This window comes from Monodelphis domestica, chromosome 3 (assembly GCF_027887165.1).
Source record: "Monodelphis domestica isolate mMonDom1 chromosome 3, mMonDom1.pri, whole genome shotgun sequence".
Taxonomy (NCBI): domain Eukaryota; kingdom Metazoa; phylum Chordata; class Mammalia; order Didelphimorphia; family Didelphidae; genus Monodelphis; species Monodelphis domestica.
The window spans coordinates 439,271,045-439,297,972 of NC_077229.1; the positions used below are offsets into that span (position 1 = coordinate 439,271,045).

At 36.6% G+C, this 26,928-nt stretch overlaps 1 protein-coding gene across 1 annotated transcript in view; it reads left to right on the forward strand.

The window, feature by feature from the left end:
* Positions 1 to 2,772: 2,772 nt before the first annotated feature.
* TARS1 (threonyl-tRNA synthetase 1) overlaps positions 2,773 to 26,928 on the forward strand; it is a 51,084-nt gene continuing 26,928 nt past the window's right edge. Inside the window, exons 1-3 of the mRNA XM_007487496.3 lie at positions 2,773 to 3,981; positions 9,981 to 10,061; positions 21,587 to 21,777. Coding sequence (XP_007487558.1) covers positions 3,925 to 3,981; positions 9,981 to 10,061; positions 21,587 to 21,777 — 329 coding nt within the window. The 5' untranslated portion in view covers positions 2,773 to 3,924. The remainder of the gene's footprint in view (positions 3,982 to 9,980; positions 10,062 to 21,586; positions 21,778 to 26,928) is intronic.

The window sequence follows — 26,928 nt, forward strand, 5'->3', positions numbered from 1 at the left end:
TTTCTGGGAGGGCTAAGAACTTGACAAATAAGGGGACAGGAGGCATGTAGACTTACAGGTGACTTTGGGGAGAAGGGCTGGAGGTGGTGACTTCTGTGACTTTGGAATGGGCTGGAGGTTGACATTTGTCCTGTAGGATGGGTAGCTTTGGGGAAGGAATATGCCCAAGGTTGACATTGTGACTAGCAAGGACAGCTTGGGGGAAAGCCTGGGTTTGAAGAAATTGTTTATCAGGAGACATGCAGGTCTCAGGAAGTGGAAGATGCATGCTATCTTTACCCTATTATTGGTGGTCATCAGGGATGGCTTTTTCTGGCAAGATTGGTTTAGAGGAATCCTTTATTTGTCCCCTTCTGGGTTTTCCAAGTCCGGCTCCAGAGGTATAAAACTGAAAATGTAATAATCAGGTCTCCCAAGCTGGTATAAATTGGTTCCAACACATTCCTGGTTATGATCATTTCCACTGGAAGAAATACCCACACATGTTGTCAAGAAGTCATTAGACTATGTAAGTAAATTTCTAGCCCCAGGCTGAACCTAAAAAATTATTTTGGTGGCTGAATGGAGGATAAATTAGATGGTGAGAGACTTAAGGCAGGAGACCAAGTGTAAAATCCTATACCAGGACTGTTGTAGTATCAAGAGGAGAGAATGGGGTATATTTAAGAGAAGATGCAAATGACAAATAGACTTTGGCATAGACTGATTGGATATGAGGGTGTAACATACCAGGCATGGAAGTATGGTTGATGTATTAAATACTTGATCAGATCAGTTAATGATCAATGTATAGGCAGTTCTAAGGGCAAGAGAATTACTGGGCCTAATCCACAAAGGCTTAGCCCTCACCTTGTCAAATCTCATTCCTCTGAAAAGTGCATGTCAGGTGAATCTCCACCTACTCTGATCTTGTCATTGTCTATGCAACCAATGTGAATCAACTATGCTTTGTTACGTATTCATTGATCATCTCTCTATCCACAATAAAAGCTGGGGTGAGGCAGTGGTTCCCTCTCTTGTTTCCTGGAACCTTGAAATTCTCCCTGCTATCTCTCTCTTTATCTTTCCTAGGGCCACCCTTAGCCACTTTCTATCTTACTTCCATGTGTTCTATTATTTCTCACATTTTCCTTTAATTATTTTTCTAAGGAAAATATTATCAGGGACCAGCGCCGCTCCCCATTTAAATTAACTTGTCTATGTCTCTTTATTTATCACCCATTTTCTCAGACTCCTTGCTCCTTCTCAAAGCCCAAACCCACTAAGGAAAACTTTTATGTAATAGCTGCTGGTCAGACTGTTATATCAGGTTAAAAGATAGTGAGCAGTCAAGAATGACCCTTAGGTAGCAAGCCTTAAGGACTGACTGTGAGGATGAAGTTAGGATTTGGGGAGGATTTTGGAGAAAAATAAGTTCAATTAAAGGATATGATCTGGATGAAGATGCAGCAAAAGAGACTGAGAAAAATAAGTGTAGGAGGAGAGAGTGGTGTCCCAAAACCTAAAGAGAAGAAAGCATCAAGAAGAGGGTGATGCAAAGAAGTTGAGAATGAGAATAGCATTTTTAAAAATATACACACATATCCACTGAAATGGAAATATCCAATGATCCATTGATTGGTATTGCTGCCCATCATATTTAACAACACACAGAGACATTTTAAAACCAGGTTTTGTAATATGCTCAGAGCTTAGGCTGAGTTTCTAAATTATGTCTTGGAAATAAAGTTTTTACTAAGACTTAAACAGTTTCGAGTTACATCAGAGAGAGAGAAAAAGATAGAATTAATATTTATATTTGCCCCCAAAAGGGAAAGATAAAGATTTATATTTCAAAGATAATTTGCAATATTTAGTATAGCAGGCAAATGGAGGAAGTTTTCATGTCCAAAGACAACTGAAGAAAAATTACACCAGATAAATTGATCAAACACAGAGGATCTAGGATTTGTAACTAGCAGATGGTTATCATAAAGTTAAGCCAAAAATTCTTCTACCCCTGACTAGTTTCTTATCTAGGTTAAAAAAATTAGAAGTCTCAGCTAAATTACACAAGGAAAGCCTCAGTCAGCTACATGAGTTTCCATACAACTGAAATAGAGATTATTATATACAATGTATATATAGAATTTTCCTAACACCCCAGAAAAGGACTTGTGAAGAGTAAACTAGGAGTCAGAAGACAGGTTTAGCTTTGGCAAGTCTTGGGCATGTGGTTTTAAGAAAAAAAAAATTATATGTATACATATATAGAGATTTATATGTACATATATATGCCTAAATATTACATCAACTAGGTAAGATGAATGTACTGGACCAGATGACCTCCAAAGATCCCTTTTTTGCTAAAAAACAAAAATGCTTCCTAGCAAAAGATTCAAATTCATTCATCTTTCTGGTGTTGGATTTTTACTACTTTTAGTCTTTCAGATTAAGAGGGCAGTTCCTTCACTATTGTAAATAAAATTGTTAGTAATGCTAATTATTGCAAAATAAACATGAAATTCATCCTCAGATTAGAGTACAGCATTTGTGATTTTAGTTTGGTCTGTAAAACAAACAGCTGGGGAAGGAAAAAAACCAATTATTTGTAGATATGAATTATATCTGGAAATTTTAAAGCCTTTCCAGTAGTACAGGGACTCTGCTGAGACAAATGCTCTAACATATTTGTGTTGTACAGATGTTGAGATGTAAAGGAGGATCACTAGCATGATGAGTTGATTTAAGGAAGGGACCAATTAGAGCCCAACAAAATGAGAGGTTTGGTTGGGTTTTGTTAAGCACGGTTATAAGAGGTGGCCCTTCATCAATAAATTCTTAATCTCTATTAATAGCAGCGTACAGTGGCACACTTTTAAAAGGGAATAACCTGTATCTCTTTGTTTTGGCAGAGATGGAGAACGTATCGTATTCCGAGGATATATTTAAGTTGCCCAATAAAAGCAAATCTGGGTAGCTACCTGAATATAAGAGTAAAGAGCTGAGGTGCGAAATCTTCAAAGAAAACGGAACCAGCAAAGACGCTGGATGGAGAATAGAAAGCTAAGTAGGTCTACGGTACGTGACCAGCAACTCGCCCTTGAATCTACTCTAGATCCACACTTCCGGATTGTGAGCAGGTGGGAAGAGGATGTTTATTCCCAGGTCCGCATAAGTCTCCTCGCCTTTTAGTCTTCTCTTTACCAGCAGCGGTACAGAGCCTTTGACCTGAAAAGGACCTTGGAGACCCCTCTAATCTAGTCTCCTTCCCCCTCATTTTCCAGAGGAGGAAATACACATATTAAATAGCCAAGGCAGGATTTAGTCCTTTCACTCCTAACATTGTACTACGCTGCCTCACAGATCTGGGCCGATTTGAGACTCTCACAAGGGCGGAACCAATCGTCCTCCCGCAACAGGAAACAAAAAGCGAAGCTGCGTCTTCCAGAATATAACCACACCACTCCTAGAGTTCCTAGCGTTCTGCCCAATCGCTACGGTAGCCGAGAAGGCAAATTACTCGGAGCTGAAAGATTCTCCCACCACTGCGCAGGCGCAAACTCGCACACCACTTTTCCTGGGCCTTCCCGCGGCCAGTTCAGTCAGGATCTTGCGTTACCCGCATCGGTCCCACCTTTCCAACTCTTGACCATCCCGACTTCGAAACCAGTCACTCCATTGGCTGAGACGAGGAGAAGGACCGCCTACTGTCTAGATTATTGGCTACTGAAGGCGGTCTGAGAAGGGGAATCTTGGGTGTACTCCTGTTGCATCAGCTGGTGCGGGGTTGTGGCCACGTGGCGCAAGCGCAGTGTAGGTGCGTGGCCGTCCTCTACTCCAAATCTTATTCTTTCGGATTCCCAGGGCACTTTCGTTCCAGTTTTTCTTTGTAGAGGGTCTTTGTGGACCTCTCTTCCTCCGCGGCCCCGGTAGTGTTTGACGATGTCCCAGGAAGTGGCAGTCGATACCGTGGGGAAGATGAGTGGAGAAGAGAAGCAGGTGAGTCCCAGGGGTTTTCAAGGGGGGGGGGGGGAATGCGGGTAGCCATGGAGGGAGAGTCCTTGTTCCTGGGACCTGGAGACGGTCCCTGGGAAGGAGAGGAAGCCCTTGAAGGTGACGGGTGCCCAGGCCATTTGGCTCTTTTCTGGGACTTCTGATCTTGGCGGGGCTGGGACTGGGGGTTGGGGTGGGGGGGTGGAACTGGACTGGACGATCATAGTTCTAGGACTGGGAGAAGAGGATCTCTCGGTCAGAGTGTATTCCTACACACCCAGAAGGACCTCACAGGTGATCCAGTCCAACTCCTAAATTTTACAGATGAGGAAACTGAGGTCCAGGGAGTTTAGTGACAGACATCTTGATGAGATTTGAATTCATGGTCATCCTCTTAAATCTGGTTTTGCAACAGGGTACCAACCAGTGAAACATTTATTAAGCGCACACTATGTGCCAGGCAGTGTGCTGAGTACTGGGCATACAAAGAAAGACAAAACTACTCCTACCTAGGAGTAGTTCAGACCAATGGTGGGGGGATGGGAATGGACTTGGTGGTGGGGAAAAGGGGGTCTGACGTAAATAAATTATTAAGAGCCTACTGTATGCCCAAGCACGGTGCTAAGCAGGTTACCAGGCAAAAAACAAAAACCACAAACACAAAAACCAGGCTCTACCCCTGAAGCTTACAGTCTAATGAAGAAAACACTCAAGCAAATATATACAAAGAAAGCTACATATACGATAAATAGGAAATACTTAACAGACAGAAGGCACTGAAAATTAAAGATCAAGCTTCCTCCCAATATTTTTTGTCTAAAGATTAATATTTTTTTCCTCAATTACATGAAAAAAAACATTTTTAACCTTTTTTTTTTAAGTTTGAGCCAAATTCCCACCTTTCTCACCTCCCCATTCGGAGAAAAGCTAGCAATTTGCGAAAAACAACTTTCTTTCCATTTTAGTTTTTGTTTTTTGTGTGGAAGAACTCACAATAAAGATAAATATAATACGTTTTGATCTGCATTCGGATGCCATCATTTCTTTTTCAGAAGGTGGATAGTTTTTCATCTTGAGTCCTTGAGGGTTGGCTTGGATCATTGTATTGCCAAGAATAGTTAAGTCGTTCCTAAATATTCATCATATAATGTTACTGTTACTGTGAAAACTGTTCTGGTTCTGCTCACTTTTTCATCAGTTTATGTATGCCTTTCCAGGCTTTTCTGTGATCATATGCATTTCTTATGGTTGGATAGTATTTCCTTAAAGTCAATACACAGCTTGTTCAGCCATTCCCCAATAGATGGACATAACAGTTTCTAGGTCTTTGCCATCACAAAAAGATCTGCTCTAAATATTTTTGTAAAAACAGTTCCTTTTCCCTTTAAAAAAAATATCTCTGGGATACAGACCTGGTGGTGATATTTCTTGGTCAAAGAATATGCCTGGTTTTATAGCCCTTTGAGTGGAGTTGGTATTTGGAATAACTTTAAAGAAGTGTTATTAACAAAAATGTCTTTCCCTAGAAATGATATGGATTTGTTCAAATGCATTTAAGTAATGTATTGCCTAGAGGTTAAAAGATGGAGGATATAAGATAGAGTGTCTAAAGGCCTTCCATCATTAAATAGTTTGGATTTCTGTGCCTTATTAAGGGATTTTGAACCTTTTCTGGTTCAGTGGCATTGGTGTTAGGAAGAAGTCCCAAGTTCAGTACTATTGGGAAGTGGGGAGGAAGGATTTGATTATCCTAATAACCCCCAGGAGAAACTGAGATAAATAGGTAAGTGACATCCCCAGGGTCACACAATTGGTAAGTGTCTGAGGATGGATTTGAAGTTAGGTTTTCCAGATGCCAGGCCCAGTGCTCATAGGTATACTTAAAGAATCCTAGAAAATCAACTAAAGAGCTAGTGGAAATAATTAACAACTTTAGCAGAGTTGCAGGATACAAGACAAACCAACATTAATCATCAGCATTTCTGTATATTTCCAGCAAAATTCAGCAGCAGGAGTTAGAAAGAGAAACTCTTTAAAATCACTCTAGACAATATAAAATATTTAGGAATCTATCTGCCAAGACAGGAATGATATGAACACAATTACAAAACACTTTTCACACACTTAAAACTAGATCTAAATAATTGGAAAAACATTAATGTCTCATGGGTAGGACTAGCTAATATAAAAATGATAATCCTACTCAATTTAATAGAATTATTCAGTGCCATACCTATCAAACTACCAAAAAACTTTTTTTATAGAATTAGAAAAAAAATTATAACAATGTTCATCTGGAGACTATCAAGGGAAGTAATGGATAAAAATGTGATGGGGGCCTAGCAGTGCCAGATCTTAAACTGTACTATAAAGCAGTGATCATCCGAACAATATGGTACTAGCTAAGAGACAGGGATAAATGACCTGGGCAAGCTAGTGTCCAATAAACCCAAAGATCCCAGCTTTTGGGACAAGAGCTCACTCTTATGAGAAAAACTGCTGAGAAAATTGGAAAACAGTATAGGAAAAATTAGATTTAGATCAGCATCTTACACCCTATACCAAAATAAATTCAAAATGGCATAAAGAGTGAAATCATAAATAAATTAGGTGAACATAAAGTAGTATACCTGTCAGATCTGTGAGAAAGGAAGGAATTTAAGACCAAGCAAGAGATAGAGAACATTGCAAAATGTAAAGTGAATGACTTTGATTGTATCAAATTAAAAAGTTTTAGTACAAACAAAACCAATGCAACCAAAATCAGATGGAAAGCAACAAACTGGGAAAAAAATTTTATAACAAAACTCTGACAAAGGTTTTATTTCCCAAATATATAAGGAACTAAGTCAATTTTTTTTTTAAATCAAGCCATTCCCCAATTGGCAAATGGTCAAGGGACATGAATAGGCAGTTTTCACATAAAGAAATTAAAACTTATCAATGAGCATATGAAAAAGTGTTCTAATCCAGAGAAAGAACTGTGGGAGTAGAAACCCAGAAGAAAACAACTGCTTGATCACGTGGTTCAGTGGGGATATGATTGAGGATGTAGACTCTAAATGATCACTATTTCCATATTAATAATTTGAACGCATTTAAAACCCAGTGGAATTGCTCATTGGCTATTAGAGGGGGAGGGGAGGGAAGGAACATGAATCATGTAACCATGGAAAAACACCCTAAATTAATTAAATAAATAAAAGAAACCACACAACACATAAATAAGTAAATAAATAAATAACAAGTCTAACCATAAAAAAGAGAAAAAGTGTCCTAAATCCCTCCTGATTAGAGAAATGCAAATTAGCTTCACCAAAGTACAACCTCACACCTAGTAGACTGGCCAGTATGGCAGCTAAGAAAAGTGATAAATGCTGGAGTGGATGAGGCAAAATTGGGACACTGCTGGTGGAGTTCTGAATTAATTCAACCATTCTGGAGGGCAACTTGGATTTATGCACAAAGGGCTTTAAAAGAATGCTTGTCCTTTTATCCAGCCATACCACTGCTGGGTCTGTATACCCCAAAGAGATGATAAGGAAAAAGACTTGTACAAAAATATTCATAGCCACAATCTTTGTGGTGGGGAAAAAATTGGAAAATGAGGGGATGCCCTTTGATTGGGGAGTGGCTGAACAAATTGTGGTATTTGACGGTAATGAGATATTATTGTGCTAAAAAGAATAAGAAACTGGAGGAATTCCAAGTGAACTGGAAGGACCTCCAGGAATTGATGCAGAGTGAGAGGAGCAGAACCAGGAGAAACTCATACAGAGTAAAGAACGCTATCACATTCAGAGGGAAAACTGTGGGTACAGAAAAACATGATGGACCACGTGATTCACTGGGGATATGATTGGGGTTTGGGTGTTAAAAGGTCTCTATTGCAAATAGGAATACCATGGAAATAGGTTTTGAATAATTATACTTGTATAACCTAATGGAATTGCTTGTCAGCTCAGGGAGGGGAATGAGGAGGAAAAGAATTAGGAAAAATCATGAATCATGTAACCTTGGAAAAATATTCTAAATAAGTTTTAAGGGAAAAAAATGAGTTCAATTTGGGACATGTTGAGTTTAGGATGTCTCCTGAACTTTCAGTTGGAGATTTCTGAAAAGCAGTTGACCCTTAGAGGTCTGCTCTGAGATTTGGGCTGGATAGATAGGTTTGCTAATCATCTGGATAGAGATGGTAATTAAATCCTTGAGAACTGATGAAATCACCAAATGAGGTAGTATAAAGAGAGAAGAGAAAGTTTAGGGCAGAACTCTGTGGGGTACTTGCAGTTAGAGGGTATGATTTGGATGAGGATCTAGCAAAGGAGTCTAAAAAGAAATGATCCAATAGGCAAGAAAACCAAGATAGAGTGGTGTCTCAAAAACCTAGAAAAGAGGGGGCAGCTGGGTAGCTCAGTGTATTGATAGCCAGGCCTAGAGACAGGAGGTCCTAGGTTCAAATCTGGCCCTCAGACACTTCCCAGCTGTGCAAGGCATTTAACCCCCATTGCCTAGCCCTTACCCCTCTTCTGCTTTGGAACCAATACACAGACTCTGAGGTGGAAGGGTTTTAAAAAAAACCCAGAGAAAAAAATATTTTTGAGAGAGTGATCAATAGTGTCAAAGACTGCAGAGAGGTCTAGGAGAATATAGATGGAGGGGGAAAAGCCATTGGATTTGGCAGCTAAGATCATTTGTAACTTTGAAAATAGCAATTTAGAAAATATTAAGATTGGGAATCAGATTGTAAGGGGTTAAGAAGAATGAGGGGGTAGAAAGCAGAGACACCTATTATAGACAGCCTTTTTATGGAGTTCAGGTAGAAAGAGGCACAGAACAATAGTGAGGGTTTTTTCAGAATCAGGGAGACATAGGTATGTGTATAGGCACTAGAGAATTAGCTGATAGACTGAGAAAACCTGAAAATAAATCAATGAAGACTACAGAGAAGGCAATCTATTGGAGACTGGAATGAGATCAATTATTTGTTGATTTATCTTGAATATCAAATTTTTAAAAGATGAATTTGATAACAAAGATTTTCCCCCCATTTGAACACTCCACTTCCCATGCTAGGTGCTATGTAGGTGTATGCTAGGTGCATATTGTCTATGTAGAAGCTTTTCAGTTTCATAAAATCAAAGCTATCTTTTAGCTTTCATAATTACATCTATCATTTGTTTGGTTAAAAATATGGTTTCTCTTCATAGCTGAAGGTGGTATAAATGATCTGTTTCTCTTGTAATTGTTTTACTAGTATAATATTTAATATTAAGGTTGCATATCCATTTAGAAAGTATTCTTGGAATATGATGCAATATATTAGTCTAAGCCCAATTTCTATCAGATTACTGTTTAATTTTTTCAAAAGTTTTAATCAAAATAGAATTTGTTTTCAATTTTGTCAAACTGATTTACTGAGTTGTTGTTTCTGATTCTCCCTTGTCTAGCTGTTTCATTGCTTTTTCTCTCTATTAACCAGTACCACATGGTTTCCATGACTGCTCCTTTATATTATAAGTGATAGTCCTCAATCTGTCCCCAAATCAGTCCAGGTCAGAAATGGAGCATATCAAGGCTTCTCTGCTATTCTGCAGTAGAGTCAGGCCTTTGAGTTGCCACTGCACTTGGGTGCAGTAGGGAGACCAAGTTTCAATAAATCAATAGACAAATAGATATAAAATTAAGATAGAAAAGAATGATCTACTAGTTCTACAGGAAATAAATTCTATACTTGTTTTTTTGGGAATATACCCAATACTGTATCTTACTCAGATGAGATTAGGCAAAGCTAATGCATGTAAAATATTACATACTTGCACCTGTAACCCTTCTACCTAAACAAATTTGTCATGTTAGATGGTAGCATCTCATTACTAATAAAACAGTAGTTTTTTAAAGTTGAAATTTTTGCTAATTTAGCTTCTGAAGAACATTCCTAAAATTACTTAGGAAAAGATTTAAAATGTAAATCCCTAAATTTTATTTATTTTTTTCTTATTCAGTTAGGTGGAGGTGAAGAAAAGCGAAAGGAAGGTGGAAAAAAGAAAAATAAAGAAGGATCTGCTGATGGAGGTCGTACAGAGGTAAATTTAAAAAATAGATACCATATCAGATTACTTTAGGATGGAATAGACATGGGCATATGGGTGGGCAGTGGGGAATTAGCCAATAGACAGAAATTAAAAATAAATAAAAGAATGAAGGTGACAAAGAGGGCAATCTGTTGGAGAAAAAGGAAGACAATTTTTTCCTCTGATATCCAAAGTTAGGTCTAGGAATTTTAACATTTAGGAATTTACATTCTGCTAATTATAATTATAGAATGCTAAAGGGGAAAGGAAATTAGGGAAAAACATTTTCTAAAAATAAAAGAATTGAGATTGGAAGCTGTTTATAGAGGCATTTGAAAAGGGTTGGCGTGTCAAAGTTAAAGATATTCTTGATTATGGATCTGAGGGCTGGAGAAATCTGTAAAGAAATGCTAAAATGGAGAGGTCCAAAAAATTTAGGTATGGGTTCTATGAATTGGTTTGCTTGACTATCTTATTTTTCACAAAGAAGGGTGGGGAATTAATGTGTTTTTTAAATGGGAGGTGAAAGAGATTTTAGTGATATCAAAGAAAAAAGGAAAGGAAAAGGGTCATTTTAAATTAACAAAACAAAACAAATTAGAACAGGAGGTTCACAGGAGATACATACAGGCAAGGGAAGTTTAAAACTAATTTGTTGAATTAATTTTTTTTTTTTAAGAAAGCTGTTTGGAATAAAGGGTTATAGTTTTGTATGGAGTTCTCACTTTCTGCTCATTGCATATGGAAATGATTGCTAAATTTTTTTTGTGAGGCATTAAATAATAAAAAATAAAATTCTAAAAAATTTTAAATTGAAAGGAAACAGGAAAAAAAAATTGGATTTCAAGAGGCATTTATAGCCCAAAGGGACTAGTTTTCATTTCATAAACTTACATTGGAAAGAAAGGGAGTTTAAAAGGAATACAGTTTTATGACTTCTGGAGGTTGGTATATATCAACAGTTTCCCTGAATGTGATTTAGATCCAGGCTGTCCCTTTTAGGATTTCTCAGAACCTACAGTGGAAACTCATGCTGTGTAAAGACAAATTACACTGAAATTTGAGGACCTGGGTTCAAATGCCAGCTTGGGTGACTAGGAAAATCACTTCATCTCCATGGATCTGAGTTTTATCATCTCTAAAAAGAGGCATTTGTAATAAATAGATGATGTCCTCAGTCCCTTCTAGCTCTAAAACCTGTAAAATTTCTCTTTTCCCTAAGACCCATATGTCATTGAACTTAGAGAGCCAACTCATGTTTAAACTTGTCTGTGGGTATAGTGTGACAAGGTGTAATTAGCTTGCCGTATGCCTTTTTTGTGTACTGTTTGATGTTGACGGCTTATGAGCAATATTCTGCTTTTTGCTCTAGTCATTCTAGGCATTTTACTAGAAGCCAATACAAATCTCCAGTGGAATACAGCAAAGCATTTTTAGCTCTATATTAGAACAGGTTCCACTAGCTTTTTATAGAGAGTGAGTTTTCTCCACCATAATATAACTAATTTACTTCCTCCAACTCCTCCCTCTCAGCAAAGAAACTATACCTCCTCTTAAATAAGAATATATAGACTATCCCTTGTGCTATTGCATGATGTTATGAACTTTTCTTTTTCTACCTCAAATTAAGTTTAATTAATTTAGAATATTTTCCATGAATTATGCCCAAAGGGCACTAAAAGACTGTCTGCCCTTTGATCTAGCCATAGCATTGCTGGGTTTGTACCCCAAAGAGATAATAAGGAAAAAGACTTGTACAAGAATATTCATAGCTGCACTCTTCGTGGTAGCAAAAAGTTGGAAAATGAGGGGATGCCCTTCGATTGGGGAATGGCTGAACAATTTGTGGTATATGTTGGTGATGGAATACTATTGTGCTCAAAGGAATAATAAACTGGAGGAATTCCAAGTGAACTGGAATGACCTCTGGGAATTGATGCAGAGTGAACCAGGAGAACATTGTACACAGAAACCTCCCCCACCCCCACCCCCCCAAATGCCTCATCTTGTTCTTTTTTTTTTCCAAATCCTTACTTTCCATCTTAGAATCAGTACTAGGAATTGGTTTCAATGCAGAAGAGTTGGGTAAGGATGTCAAGTGACTTTCCCTGGGTCACATAGCCATGTAGTATCTGAGGCCACATTTGAAACCTGTAGGATTTAAATTAATGCCCAATACTTCAAGTATTATTTCTATAAAGTTTATTTGACAAGATAGAATCATGTGATTAAGTTTTTCTACCTGCTCAAAAATCCCTGCTCCACCAAAGTCTCACAGGAAGGAAAGAGGCCAAGAGACAGAACACCGAATATTTCTCCTGTCTACATAACACATAACAACAGGAGAGAGTGGTGTTCTGGGAATCATGGTTTTGCTGGGAATCATAGTTTTTAGGGTAACAGATTCAAATTACACAATCCCTTCTGAGATCCTTTGGAAGACTAGCCTCCCCAGTGGATCTTGTAAACGTAACCAACTTGGAAATTACAATAATTTTGGGGATAAAAGGGAAAGAGAACAAAACCAATGATTGCTAGGTGCATTGGCAAAAAGCCAATTGGGGGCAGTGCCCTTTAGCATAAAAGTCTCCATTCAAAATAAATGTGTTCAACCTTCTTCAGTTCAATCAATTGCATCCCAAAGTTCATTCTGGATCTTCTTGATGCAGTGTAGGTTTTTGTAGGTATCTTTCTCCAAATTGTTCATTTTCTGGATTCAAGGAGTTATAAGCAAGCTTCTTTCCCTGAAATTTTTCTCACACAAAATTTAAATATTGGATCTTTATGAAAATACAACCTCCCTGAAGAGGATGTTGGCCAACACCCAGGTCAGCTCAGGATACATGATTGAATTATGGAGCGTATGAGTCAATTATCAAAAGAAAAACAAACAGAAGAAAAAATTAAACTTTTAGAGAAAGAAAAAATTCAAAATCAGAATAAAAAATATCAAAATCCTATATATATAAAAAATTTCTGAATAAACAATAAATTCATAATAGGCCCTTGTATTAAGGTCCAATCAAAGCAATTTCTGTCCCACTAGGTTATAGGACAAAATGCAGCAATATTGCACTTACCCATTGGCAGCCAGGACTACAGGAAGTTGCCATACTATAAGAGAGAAAAAAGGATTAGATTTTCATGTGAAAGGGAAGTGTCATTCCCTGGTCTGATTTTACCTTCACTTTCAGGGATAGGGGGAACCAGGATTGTAGCCAAACTTGGGTACTTGTCAGGATATGGCTCAGGAAAGACCTGTGTCTGACATATGTCAAACAACCACAACCTCGAACCTTAAACATATTCCTCTGTCTTGGCACAGAATCCTCATCAATCCCACTGGGATTGGTTAGTCTTCTTTGACCTTGTGCTTCTAGGCACTGTGCAGATTCTCATCAATACCATCAGAATTAGTTTGTCTCCTTGACTCTGCTTTTTTGTATTGTATATTGACTCTTTTGTTCCCTTCTCCTGGAATCAGATACAATCATTAATTACAATCCCATAACATTTATGAACAAATGGCAGATTTTCATAGACTAAAGCTTTTGGGAATGCATTAATATTAAAACAAATATATATTTTAAATTTCTATTACTGTAAAATAAAAAAATTAATATTGGTAATGTGTGTTCCGAGTACAAAAAATGAGAGAGAAAAGAAAAATCACATACTCTAATGCACTTACAAGGAAAAACAATGATAAATTTTTTTTTTAATCAAAAATATATAGTTCACAATCAGTGACACACTGTGTTTGCCCAAGGAGAGGCAGAACGCAAAGGTTTCTCACTCAAAAATGAGATCCATTTCCTTTTTAACTTGGCTATGATTCACAGTGTGAGTGCAAATGATTTTTTTTTTACCAAGTAACAGCTTTTCAGAACAGTAGTATAACAGCTAATTCATGTTCAAGAAGTACCCAAATCCCCAAAATCATAAGAGCACATTTAAATAACAAAAGCAAACAAACCTACTATCATATAAGATTTACCTGAGTTTGCTGTGTGACATTTAAGAAAAATTAGAAACTAATGGATACTTGTCACAAGTTTTACAGATATAGCCAATCTTTCAACTTCGGTTGAGATATTTTTAACAAAGTCTGTTACTACCATCATTCCAAAATTTGGCAGGAGAGTCCAGAAAAACCTCTAAACTGCTGATGAAAATCTTTGGGGTCTAAAATGTTCTACTTAAAGTTTATCCTACTTGGTAGGGCCCGCACTTATTTGCCCATCTATCAGAACCCCTAGGAACCCATGGGCACCTGTAAATACCTCAGTGAGATACTGGATTAATTTTGTCAAGACACTCTTTTTGTCCAAAGATTGTTTTCTCAAGAACAGGTGCAATTTTCAGATTGAACTTTTAAATTTGTTTTAATTTTCCACAATGATATATTGTAGAGCCTTATTGAATATTGTGCAAGTATCAATGGGCATATTTGAATAATTCATAATCATAGCTAATGTCCCTAAAAGCCATTTGGAAATAGAAGCTTAGGGAAAATAACAATTCTCTAATCATTTATACAGCTATTGTAACATTACTTGTAATTACAAATGTATTTTGAAAGTATACATTGTTTTAGATGAATGGTAATGTATAAATAATTGGAATTTAACTTGTCAGTTGTTTGAACATCACTGCTGCCTGATTATAGTTTCTTTGAATTGTGACACATGTTCATAACAGTAGTGACTTTGGCAACAGATGAAGTCAGTTAAGATTTTTTTTATATCCTTTTGAGCTTCTGAGCATTATCAACTAGCTAGTCCCAGATACTTTATCTTTGTGTCCCATCCAACTATTCAGTGTTCTCCTAATACCTTGTTTGCTCTGGATATGATATCAAATTAACAGTATCATTATATACATATGGGATTTTAAAAATGATTCTTTTTTCTCTTTCCATTTACATTGTAGTTATGTATATTAAATTCCTGGTTCAGTTCACTTCATTTTGTATCGGTTTGCATATGTCTCTTAATTTTTCATATTGTTTTTTATAGCATAGTAATATTCCATTACATTCATGTGCTGTTATTTGATTAGGCATTCCCAAATCATCAGGTAATTAATTTTGTATCCAGTTTTTTCCTACCACAAAAGTGCTACTATTAATATTTTGTTTTAAATAAGACTTTCCTTCCTGTATTTGACTTCCTTAGGGACATAAATAGAATTAAATTAAGACAACTAATTTTGGGAATCCAGGGAAAAAAAGTACTTAATGAAGAATAATGGAGTCAGAAGTAGTACCACTGGAATGTGTTACTAATCACTCAGTGAAACATATGAGGAGTTTGGTAAATATATCACAAACCTGGCATGAAGGCATGATTTAGAAGTAATGGGAGAACCTCAATTATCTGGACATCTGTTGGAGCTTTTTTTCTGCCCAAAGCATACCTGCTAATGATTTGTTAGCTTGCTTTAATGATAGCTACTTCTTCCTTTAAATTGTGGAAGAAACAAGGAAGGAAATGCTAGTCTGCATATCACTTTCACCAACAAAGAATTACTGATTGCTGGGAACCTCTCGGGGAGATCACTGAGGACTCGTTAATTTGTGATAGTGAAAATGAGGATGATGTGTGACTCAGATATGGGCTGCTATAGGATTTTGTTTGGGAAATCCTACCTATTCCTCTTTCAAACATTCATCAGTAATGTCCATAAGTTTTAATTTATAGGTTATTCTCATATTTTGTAGCAGTGGGAAAGTAGCTGTGAGTCATCAGATACCTTCAAGAGACTGTAGAGGTTCAACCTCCTCATCACAGTGTAAAGCCTGATTTTTTTTCCCCCATTAAGAATTTGGTGTATTCCTCTTTTTAGATAACATAGGTGCTATAAGGATTTGAACAGGAAGAAATCTGTGCTATTAACAACCATAGGAAGAATCACTCTAAATCACTAATAATAGGAGCAATGCAAATTAAAGCAGCATTGGGTTTCTACCGCTTACCCATCAAATGGGTTAAAGATGACAAAAGAAAATGACAAATGATGTTGGAAGGACTGCAGGAAAACTGGTATACCAGTGCACTGTTGGTAGAACTCTGAATTAGTCTGGTCATTCTGGAAAGCAATTTAGAACCATTCCCTTGAAATTATTAAACTGTATATATCCTTTGATCCAGGTATATCACTATTAGATCTATTCCCCACTCCCAAGAAATAAAAAAAGGTCTATACATACAAAGATCTTTTCATGGTTGCTCTAAGTTACAATCCAATGGTATCTTATATGGGAAATGGCTAAACAAATTATGATCTAGGAATGTAATGAAATATTATTGTACCATAAGTATGATGAAATAGCCAGTTTCCCTTAGAGGAATATGAGAGGACCTCATGGAGTGATGTGGAATAAAGTAAACAAAACCAGGAGAACAATCATTAAAATATTAACAGTATTAGGAAAAAAAAACAAACTTTGGAAGACTATAGCTCTGATCAACACAATGATAAACCATAGGTTGAAAAGAATGAAGGTCATAAGCAACACTCACTTTTTTTTTACTGTTTAAGTCATTTTATTTGCATAAAATTCAAATTGTTTTACAATCTTTTTATCATTGCACAGTTCCATAAACAATACATTAATGTACCTATATTTCCAAAGCCTTTCCAACATTGACTTTTGCTGTTTGGGGTCATTTTTTTTCCAAGGTGTGAGGTAAATCCTCAGAGTTATTTTTTTAATTATTATTATTATTTTATTTAGTCAGTTTAGAACATTATTCCTTGGTTACAAGAATCATATTCTATCCCTCCCTCCTCTCCCTCCACCCTTCCCATAGCTGACACGCAATTCCACATGACAACACTCACTTCTTAACAGAGAGGTGATGAATTTAAAATGCAGAAGACATAGGATTTTCATCTATGACTGTTAGAATTTGCTTTTCTAGACTGTGCATTTTATATATTGAAGACTTTATATTATTATTGTTTTGCTCAATGTGGGATAGTATGAGGATTGGATAAATTAAAGGGAAAAAAGTAGTGGTTGAAAAAGAATTATAAGTACTAGTGTCAAAGACATCACATTTTGAGAAACTTTTCACCAAAAACAAGTTCACCCAATAGTTTAACATTATTATTTTGTTATAAACATCTATGCCTGCTAAATTATATTATCTTATGTTTAATTAAATAATCAAATTTTAGTTCTTATACCTCTGTTTTTTCCAGCTTTGCATTCTTTGTCATTTCATTGTCCTCTCTCAGTACATGAAGGACTGTGATATCAAAGTTGAAATGTGGTGGGTCTGAAATAATTTATGGAAAGAAGTTGTTATAGTTTCAAATTCCTTTCTGTCTTCAAATTTCATATGAATTTCATAATGGATATGATTTCTTCTACTAGTACATCTACTTATTGGTTGATCAACAGTGATTTCTTACTTAAAGCACAAACAACTAAATTAAATGTTTGTAAACCATCTAAAACTGTTTTTTCAAAATCTCTGCCCCTTTTCTGTTAAAGTTACTGTAGAAGCAGAAGAAAATTGTTTCATGCATTGATAGTTTTTTCCATTGGCCAGAAGTGTGCTGAGTGCCATTGAACTTTAGTATTCTTAGGATTGTTGTGACCAAAGAATACATCCTAGAGTGGTTAGGTTACTAATGATAAGTGTTTCTTTTTAAAATTTTGTTCTTGATATTTTAATTTTTATATTACTTTAATTTACAAATATTCCTCTTCCATCTATTATTGGTAATAAAAAAAATTTAAAGAGTGGAAAAGGCAGTTCATGAAAACTAACTGATGTAGTTAATGAATCTTTACCTATAGATAGTAGATAGATTAATCCTTGGAAAGCAGACAGCTATTGCCAAAACTTCCAGTCCTTTCCAGTGTGCCTTTTAAAATAGCTCTGAACCCTGGGAGACTACATCTCCCAGGACTCTACCTCAGCTTCCTCAGACAGCTCTGGTATCTGAGAAGATATAAAAGAGAGAAGCAAGGTTTGGGGGGCCTTTTCTGGAGAAGCCTTTTCCCAGGAAAGAGCCTTTGGTCCCTGTATAGCTGCTTTCCCAGACTTATTTTCCTGGCCCAAATCTATCTAACTGTCCCTAGAGTCCAAATTGATTTAATTTAATTCCCTAGCATAGTTATACTAGAAAAGAAAAGCCTGGTCAAATTCCCTACTGGAGCAAAGGGGAAAACCCCAGCTACCTTCCTTTCCCTACCTTTCCCTCCATTTTCCCTTCAACACCAGCATCACAGAGATTGCCAAGGCTTGTGTTTTAAGACTAGAGAGGTGACCCTGAATTTATTCCTACTTGTTTGACTGCCCCTTTTCTTTTGGTTCTTTATCTAGATCGTGGCCTCCATTGCTCTGCTTTGGGCCCTCTTCTTCCTCTATAATATTTGGTGATTTCATTAGCTCCATTGGATTCAGTGGTCATCTCTGTATTGGTTCTCAAATCTACTTATCCAACACTAACTTCTCTCTGACCTGCAGTGTATAGCATCTTCACCTGCATGTTGGACAACTTGAATTGGATATCCTGAAGACATCCTAAACTTACCATTTTGAAAACTAAACTCATTATCTTTTTACAAAAAAACCTTTACCATCTTATCTAATTAGATTGTCTATTATTGATACCACCATCCTTCCAAGCTGTTATCTAGATGTTGTCTCCTAACTTTACTCCTCTCATTTTGTTGCTAAAGCATGTCAGTTTTTGATTGGAAGGGTTTTAGGGAAGAAACACTGAGGGAATACATATAAATGTTTTGATTTTATTTTAGCAGAGAGGGGGTAGGGAGAAGGGAGGGAAAAGGAGATCAGACTGCTTAACCCATAATAAGCCTATCTTCCTACACTAAAATCCTAAAGGCCAGTCCAACATAAACTCAGAGATCTCTCATATATAGTCCTTAGCAGGTAGATGCTGGTATCCAGATGAAGGTCTTCAGAGGTCCAGAGAATGGCTGAAGTCTTCCTCAATCTTCCCTTAGTCCACCTATGAGTATTAGGGAAAACTCCTGCTCACTTTTGCTTGAAGGTCTGCTTGTCCAAGGTCCAATGGAGTCCATGACAGATGAAATCTACTACCATCAAGTTTCCCTGTCAGCCTGTCAGGGGAAAACTCAGTCACCAACAGTTTTGGAACCTTCCCCTGTCAGCTCTGAAGATTCTCTATCTTGAGGACCTGCCAATCATGCATCGCAACCCTACTGCTACAGTATGCCCCCTTTTCTGATGTGTAATATTTATTGGGAAAGGATGAGGGGATTGAAAAAACAGGAGATAATGGAAAGTTTGTAGCAGGGTATGGAGGAGTTTAAGGGGAGAGAGGGAATACTGCTCGATGAGGCAAAGGAGAGAGATGCCCCCTGCCGATAGGAAGCAGTAGGGGTCCGATAAGGACTGTTTGTCTTGAATGACTGAACTGATGTTCAACTCCCTCTATGCCCCAGAAAAGATAGTCCACATATCTGACTGCGAATTCAATTAATAAAAAGTTTAATAACAAGTTGGGATTGGAGAGATATCAGGAAGGAGGGGCAAGGGAGATCCCTAAATAAGGTTGGAGTCTTCCTCAGCTTTTGGAGCTGAGGCCAGACCCCACCGGCTGGCAGAGGGTTTCTCCCACTCCCTTTGTTGGTGCTAGTTTTATCAATTTCAGAATCTTAGCAGTAGACAGAAAGCAAGCAAGAACAGTTCTAACCTCAGTGTTTGGGCCTGAATCTCTGGGCTGAACCAAGAAGAGGCGTGCCACTCCAGACTTGGCTGAACAAGCTCCTCCCTCTCCCAACACCAGGAAGGAAGTAAAGCCCGGCAGGAAGGAAGTGCTAGTCACAAGACCCAACTGCCACTCCCAGTTGCCCCTTCCCCCACCAACTGTCAGTCTTGTTTCTTTTCCACAGATGCTACTACCACCCTATATCTGAACCATTGCAATAGTCAGCTGGTGGACCTACCTACCTAAAGTCTCACCTCACTCTAGTTCATCTTCCATTCTTTTATCAAAGTGATCCTTCTGAAGCTCAGTTCTGACCATTTTATTCTTCCTAAGCTTCAATGACTCCTTATCACTTTAAGAATCAAATTTAAAATCTTTTGGATTTTAGAAGTCTTCCATTATCTCATCACGCAACCCCCCCCCCCTTTCTTTTCCACTCCATCTCCTGCCTGAGCCTTTTCACTTTCTGTGTTCCATTCCTTAAATACTCACCCTTCTCCCTCCTAGCTTTCCTGTATTCCTTCAAGTCCCAACTTAAAATACCTTTAATAGAACCTTTTTTAATTTTACTTAATGCAAGTGGCTTCCCTCTTGATAATTTCTGGGTTTTCTTGTATATAGTGTATTTGTACATAGTTATTTACAGCTCCTTAATCAGGTACTGTTTATCTTTCTTTGAATCTCCACTGCTTAGCACAGTATCTGGCCAAGTACCTGGCCATCAAACCACTTTTAAAACATTAAGTATGTTTTATGTTTTATGTATGAATGATGAGTATTTATTGTTTACTGTGCGACAGACACTGTGCTAAGCTCTGGGGATTCAAAAATGAGCAAGATTATCTCTTACATTTTAATAGGTGAAAACAGTTCATAGAGGTGAAAAATGGGTTGCAGGGGATGGAAAGGTATAAATAGTATCCTGTGGGTAAATGGTCTTGGGACTAGACTAGTTGAAGGTGAAATCTCTATTTTAACCCTGGGGGACAAGATTCCAAGTACCTGTGGGAAGAAACTCAAGTTCAAGTGACTTAATTTGGAGATGGCTGGAAAGTATGCTATTTGCAAATCAGAGAGTATCTAAAGGAGGAAAATCAGGATGATGAAAAGCCTAGAAGTTGTCTTATAAGAGTTGGTTGAAGTAATTTTGGATATTTAGCCTAGAAAATAAAAGATATAGTGGGTGGGAGAAGGGGAATGAATATATGTATGAAATATAGACTACATTTATTTTACTTTTGCCTCAGAAACCAGAATTAGGAGTAGATGTTAGAAGTTACAAAATGGCAAATATAGGCCCCAACAAAGGGAAAGCATCATAATAAGGGCATTACAGAATACCTTGAGATAGTGGGTTTTACTTCACTAGTAGAGTCTTTGAGCAAAGTCTAAATTGCTATTGCTTATGTTCTAGATTCTTGTTCAGATATAATTTAAACTGAATAACTTCTGGGGTTTCCAGTTCTGGAGATTTTGAGAATCGGCTTGGAGAAACCAGTTTTGAATTTCTTATCTCTTCTTATTCTTAGATATATGTTGTATGCATGTATATATGTATAGATATGTATGTAAATAACAACTTGGGGCAAAAAGATTTTGGAGGCAATCTAACCCATCTTAGCCCATTTCCCTTTTTTGGCTTAGAGCATCTTGAAGTGTTGCTTGTAAAAGTAACATTATGCACTAGCACAGTTGCTACCTTTTTTATACAAGGCACTTTGCATCAAAACACAATAAAACTTTTTAACTAAAGTGATAGTTTATCTAAAGAAAGGCTTGTTTATCCTTCCTTTATTTTCTTCATCTTATTTGCCTTGCAGCTGAATCCTTGGCCTGAATATATCAACAAACGTCTTGAGATGTACAATAAACTTAAAGCAGAACATGATGCCATTTTGTTAGAGAAAGCTTCAAAAGAGAGCCAGCCAATCAAAGTCACATTACCTGATGGTAAACAAGTTGATGCTGAATCCTGGAAGACTACTCCATACCAAGTAGCTTGTGGAATTAGGTATGAAGCACATTTATTTCCTTTTTTATTCTTTTATAATCAACTTAAATTGTCAAATATAGTAATATATTTTCTTTACTTCATTGGTTATTTATAATGCAAAAGATAAAATAATTCTTTGAGGTTAAAAAAATCTATATAGTTTTATGAATTTAAAAAGTAAATTTTATATATGAATTTAAAGAGTAAATTTATTCAAAAAAAGAAATTTCTAATTTCCTCCTTTTAATTGTTTTCAGTTTTAAAAAAATATATACTTAGTAACCATCACCAACAGTAAAATATTTATATAAACAAGTGCATAAAAATTATATAGAAAACTACAAATTCCACACTGTTTACAATTAGTTTAAAAATATGTAAGTTATTTTGTGTGCTAAAATAATTATCCTCTGCTTTTGATATCCATTTGGATTTGTTTTGCTTTTGATAATTTTTTTCTTGATTTTGTAGCTATTTTTAAAAAGTTATAGTATATATTCATATTTTCTTTTCATCTCCATATATTTTTCTTGTTTTTAAAATATTTCTATTTGTCATTTCTAATAACATAATATAATACATTACAATCACATCACAATCTATTCAGCCATTTCTCTCAGTCATTGCATTTGTTATTTCCAGTTTATTTTTTATAACAAATAAAGCTTTTATGAATATTTGTATACATCCACAATTTTTTACTCTCTCAATGATGCCCTTAGGGTCTAACTCTTAATAATGAGAATCCCTGGGTCAATGAACATGAACAGCATTACAACTCTTAATATATATTTCTATCTTGTTTTCTAAAAAACAGTTCACAGCTGTTCTGGCAGCATTATAGTAGACCCTTTTCTCTACATTCTTAAAAGCATTTAATTTGATCGACTTAGTGTTTCAGGCCCTCGCCTTCACTCTTATGTTTGTCTCTCATTTCCAGTATGTTTCTTGTGAACAATGCATTGTCAGACCCTGGTTTTTGTCCCTTTCTGCTACCTGTTCTCTTCCCATGAGTGTTGGGTGAATCCATCCCATTTACATTCAGTGTCATATGTTGTGAAATAGAAACTCACTAACTCAATATAGACAATTTAGGTAAATAAAGTAAAAAAGCCAAATTTCTCCAAGTCAAGGTAGAAAGGTAGATTTTATTGGAAGAGGGCCAAGTCCTCCAATAAAAAGATTCTTCTACGTTGTTGGACCCTGGCAAGAGACCCTGCCCAGATCTGGTTTATATATTGGGGCAGTAACAAAATTAATATTTCTGTACAAGGTTGATGACATATTAAAAGACATAACATCATATAAACCTTATTTAGAAACAGTTACCTGTTTACCAGAAAGCTGATTGGTTAGTTCATTTTGGAAAGCCCATATTAGTCTAAAGGTCAATTCACAAGGCAATATCCTTATTTGGGCAGATAGTGCTGCCCATTACCTCAGTCTCATCTGATCTAAGATTTTTTTTTTTTTCGAGTTGAATATTTTATTTTGACTTTACATGCAGTGTTAAAAACCCAAAGTACATGGTATTTACACATCCACAATACAAGTTTACAAGATATCTATACATGTTAAAGTACTCTATAAAACAGTATAGAGTAACTTCAATTTAGGGTTACTTTTTTATGCCATACCATTAAAAAAGATACAATCTGTGTTTACCTTTGCACAAATGAATAAAGCATTTAAAAAAATTAAATTAACAGAATTGAGACTAGATTGAATGTTAGAAATTTCAACTAAGAGGAAGGATGGTTATTTTCAAACAGGGAAGAGTATGTGATGTTTGCACCATATTGGGACATGAGATTCAGATAGTCAGCATCTTATGATAAAGGGAAGTACAAACTTAGAGAGGGGTTAGAAATCCCCTTAGAAGCAGTTTTTATGCTTTAGTTAGAAATCCTTATAAAAATCATGAATTCTACTGATTGTATTAAGATTATAATGGAATTTATACTAATCACAATATTGATTATCTTAAAACTTATCACTAAAATCCAATCAAGAATTAGGGGGTAGGGGTCTTTCTTCTTGACACATAGTTAGTAGTGATGGATTTCCATCTACTCTGTTCCTTTTCACTGTTTTTCCCCTCTTCCTTTCCTTCTACCTATTATTCAACTATCCAATTTTTCCTTTGACCAATACCTATCCATTTTACATTCCTTCCCCAAAATCCTCCTTTATCCTCTCCCCATGCCCTCCTACTTCAAATTGGCCCACCTTTCCAAAAGTCCCTTGTCCCTTTCTCCTTACCTTTTAATTCTTAATTCTATCTACCATTCCAAAAATCCCTTCCTTATTCTCCCAGATGTGCCCTCCTATTTTTTGGTAATGAGTTGAAATCTAAAAATCCCTCTCCTTTTTTTGTCCTAAGACAAAAAAGTCCCTTGTTCTTTGTCCCTTGTCCCCTCACTTTACCTTCTACCTCTTGATATGTCCTGTCCTCTAGGTATCTCTCCTTTCCTTCCCTTTACTTATCCCCTTGACCTCCTTTCTCTTAACCCACCTTTCCTTCCTTTATTCCCTCAATCCCCCAAGGGGGCTCCCAGTCCCTCCCTCATCATATCCCCCTTGTCTCCTGTTTCTCTGTACATCTGTACATTAAGATTTTTACCCTTCTTCATTGTGTGTTGTTCTTTATTTATCCTAGGTCTGATGAGAGTAAGGTTCTAGTACTACCAGCCCTCTATCCTCTCCTCCCCTTCTCCATGGCTGTTCCACCACTCATTCCTCCTCCATATGAGATAGCCATTCCATCTTGCCTCTACCTGGTATATCCACTACCATTTTGGCTCATTCTATTATTTTCACCTTAACTGCAAGTCTTCTATCCATACATATTCCTTCAAAATACCCATGCAATGATGTCATTTCCAGAGGTCAGAGATGACATTTTCCTGTACAGGAATCAAACAATTTGACCTTTTGGGTTGCTTATAATTAGTCTCTCATTACCTTTGTATATTTCTTATAGATCAAATTTTTTTCTGAGTTCTGGGTTTTTCCCCAGGAATAGTTGAAACTCCTTTTGTTCATTAAATATCCATTTTTTGCCTCTTCTAATTATGCTCATTTTTACTGGAGATGTGATTCTCGGTTGTAAGCCCAGTTATTTTGCTTTACAAAATGCTGTGTTCCCTGTCCTGCATTCTATTAATGTTGTAGATGCCAAGTCTTGTATTATTATGACTAGCTCCATAGTATTAAAAAGTTTTTTTCTTGTTGCTTATAGTATTTTTTTTCCTTATCCTGGGGGTTGTATAATTGAAGATCTGTTACCCTAAAAAAGAAGTACATTTTCCAGGAGCCCACTGACTTCCTGTCATTACATACTTCCTGTGGATAGGGGATATTAGTCAAGGATGTGGAAGGTCCCACCTCTTTACTTCCTGTCCTGAGCTTGGTGGTGGTAAGACGGGTGTTTGAACTGACTGATCAGCCATGGGCACGTGGTCTTTATTTTGTATCTTTATTCCTTGATTTCTAATGATCCTTAATAAATCTCTTAAAATATAATATTTTTAGTAGAGATTTAATTTTAACTTTTACAAGGCTACATATTTAGCAATGATGTTCCTATGCATTTTCATCTTTGCATCTCTTTGAGGTGTTGATCGGTGGATTTTTTTGTCAGTTTCTGTTTTACCTTCCGATTCTAGAATTTCTGGGCAATTTTTCTTGATTTCTTTTAGAGTATGGTGTCAAAATTCTTTTTATTTTTTTTATTATAACTTTCTGGGAGTCTAACTATTCTTTTATTGTCTGTACTTGATCTATTTTCCAGGTCAGTTGTTTGTGTCAAGATGTTTCTTATTCTCTATTTCATTCTTTTAATTTTGTATTATTATTATTGTCTTAGGAAATCATTAGTTTCCCCTTGTCCAATTCTAGTTCTTAATACATTATTTTCTTCTGGATTTCTGGATCTCTTTCCATTTGAGTGATCTTTTCAAAAATTTCTTTACTTTCTTTCATTGCTTTTATTTTTTTTCTAGTTTTTCCTCAACCTCTCATTTGGTTTTTGAGGTGTTTTTTAAGCTCTTCTAAAAAGCTCTTTGAGCTTGTGGCCATTTATTGTATTACTTTGCTGTTTTTGACGTAGATATTTTTACTTACCTATCCTCTTGAGTTTGAGCTGAGGTCTTTGTTTCCATAATAGTTAACAATAGCTGAGCTCTTTTTCCTTTGCTTGCTTATTTTCATTCATTTTATATATTTTTTTTGCATCTAGGCCAATAGACTTAATTATTGACTTTTTTGCTGGAATCCTAGGATTCTTAGTGTATTGGGGTATGTTACCCTGGGCTTCAAGGTGTTTTTTTTTTGGTGTGTGTGTGTGTTCATTTTTTTCCTGGGATCTATTTAGTTATTCAGGTTTTGAATAGTCCAGGGTTGGATGTACTCCCAATCCATGATTGACCTCAGGTGCTCTAACCAAAGATTGAAGGCAGTTCTGCCACTGCAAGCAGATAGTCCACCACCCCACCCCTCTCCCTAAACCAGGGACTCCACACTCCTGATGATGGCAATGGCTGGGAGAGCCCCTGTTCCTCCTGTCTCCAGAGTCCCTCATTTGCTACGGTTGAGATCCTGCCCCAAGGGCCTTGTCCCCCATAGACTGTGGTGTCCATACCTTCAGTTCCCAGCTATGGGTGAGTGGGAAGTCTCCAGAGCAGAGACTACAGCAAACACAGCTACTCCCAGGGCCCTTTCACCTGTGGATTCCTTTGTTATCCTCAGTAAAGAAAGATCAAGGGTTCAGCAAACAAGGTGAAATTGCCTCCTGACTCCAGGAGCTACCTTGTTGATTTCACGCTGTTTGTTCTATTACTGTCTCCAGGGCCAGGGAAGTCTGAAACCTTTCTCCCTAGTTTTTTCTGACTGTTCAGCTTCACTCTGGACTCCTGTCTTTTTTGCATATAATTTTGGTTGTTTGTGGAGGGCATTAAAAGAGTGAGGAAGCTTCATGCTTCTCTGCCATCTTCCCATAAGGCATGCTAATTTTTCTCCCCTTTTAAAAGATATTTTTGTTTACTTAATCTGATTTTTACCAGAAACAAATGTCACATTCAGAGAAACTTATTAGTTATCTTGTTTAAAGCCAATAAACCCGTCATTGGCTGTAGAAAGGTACATCCATGTTTAAGATATTCTCATAAT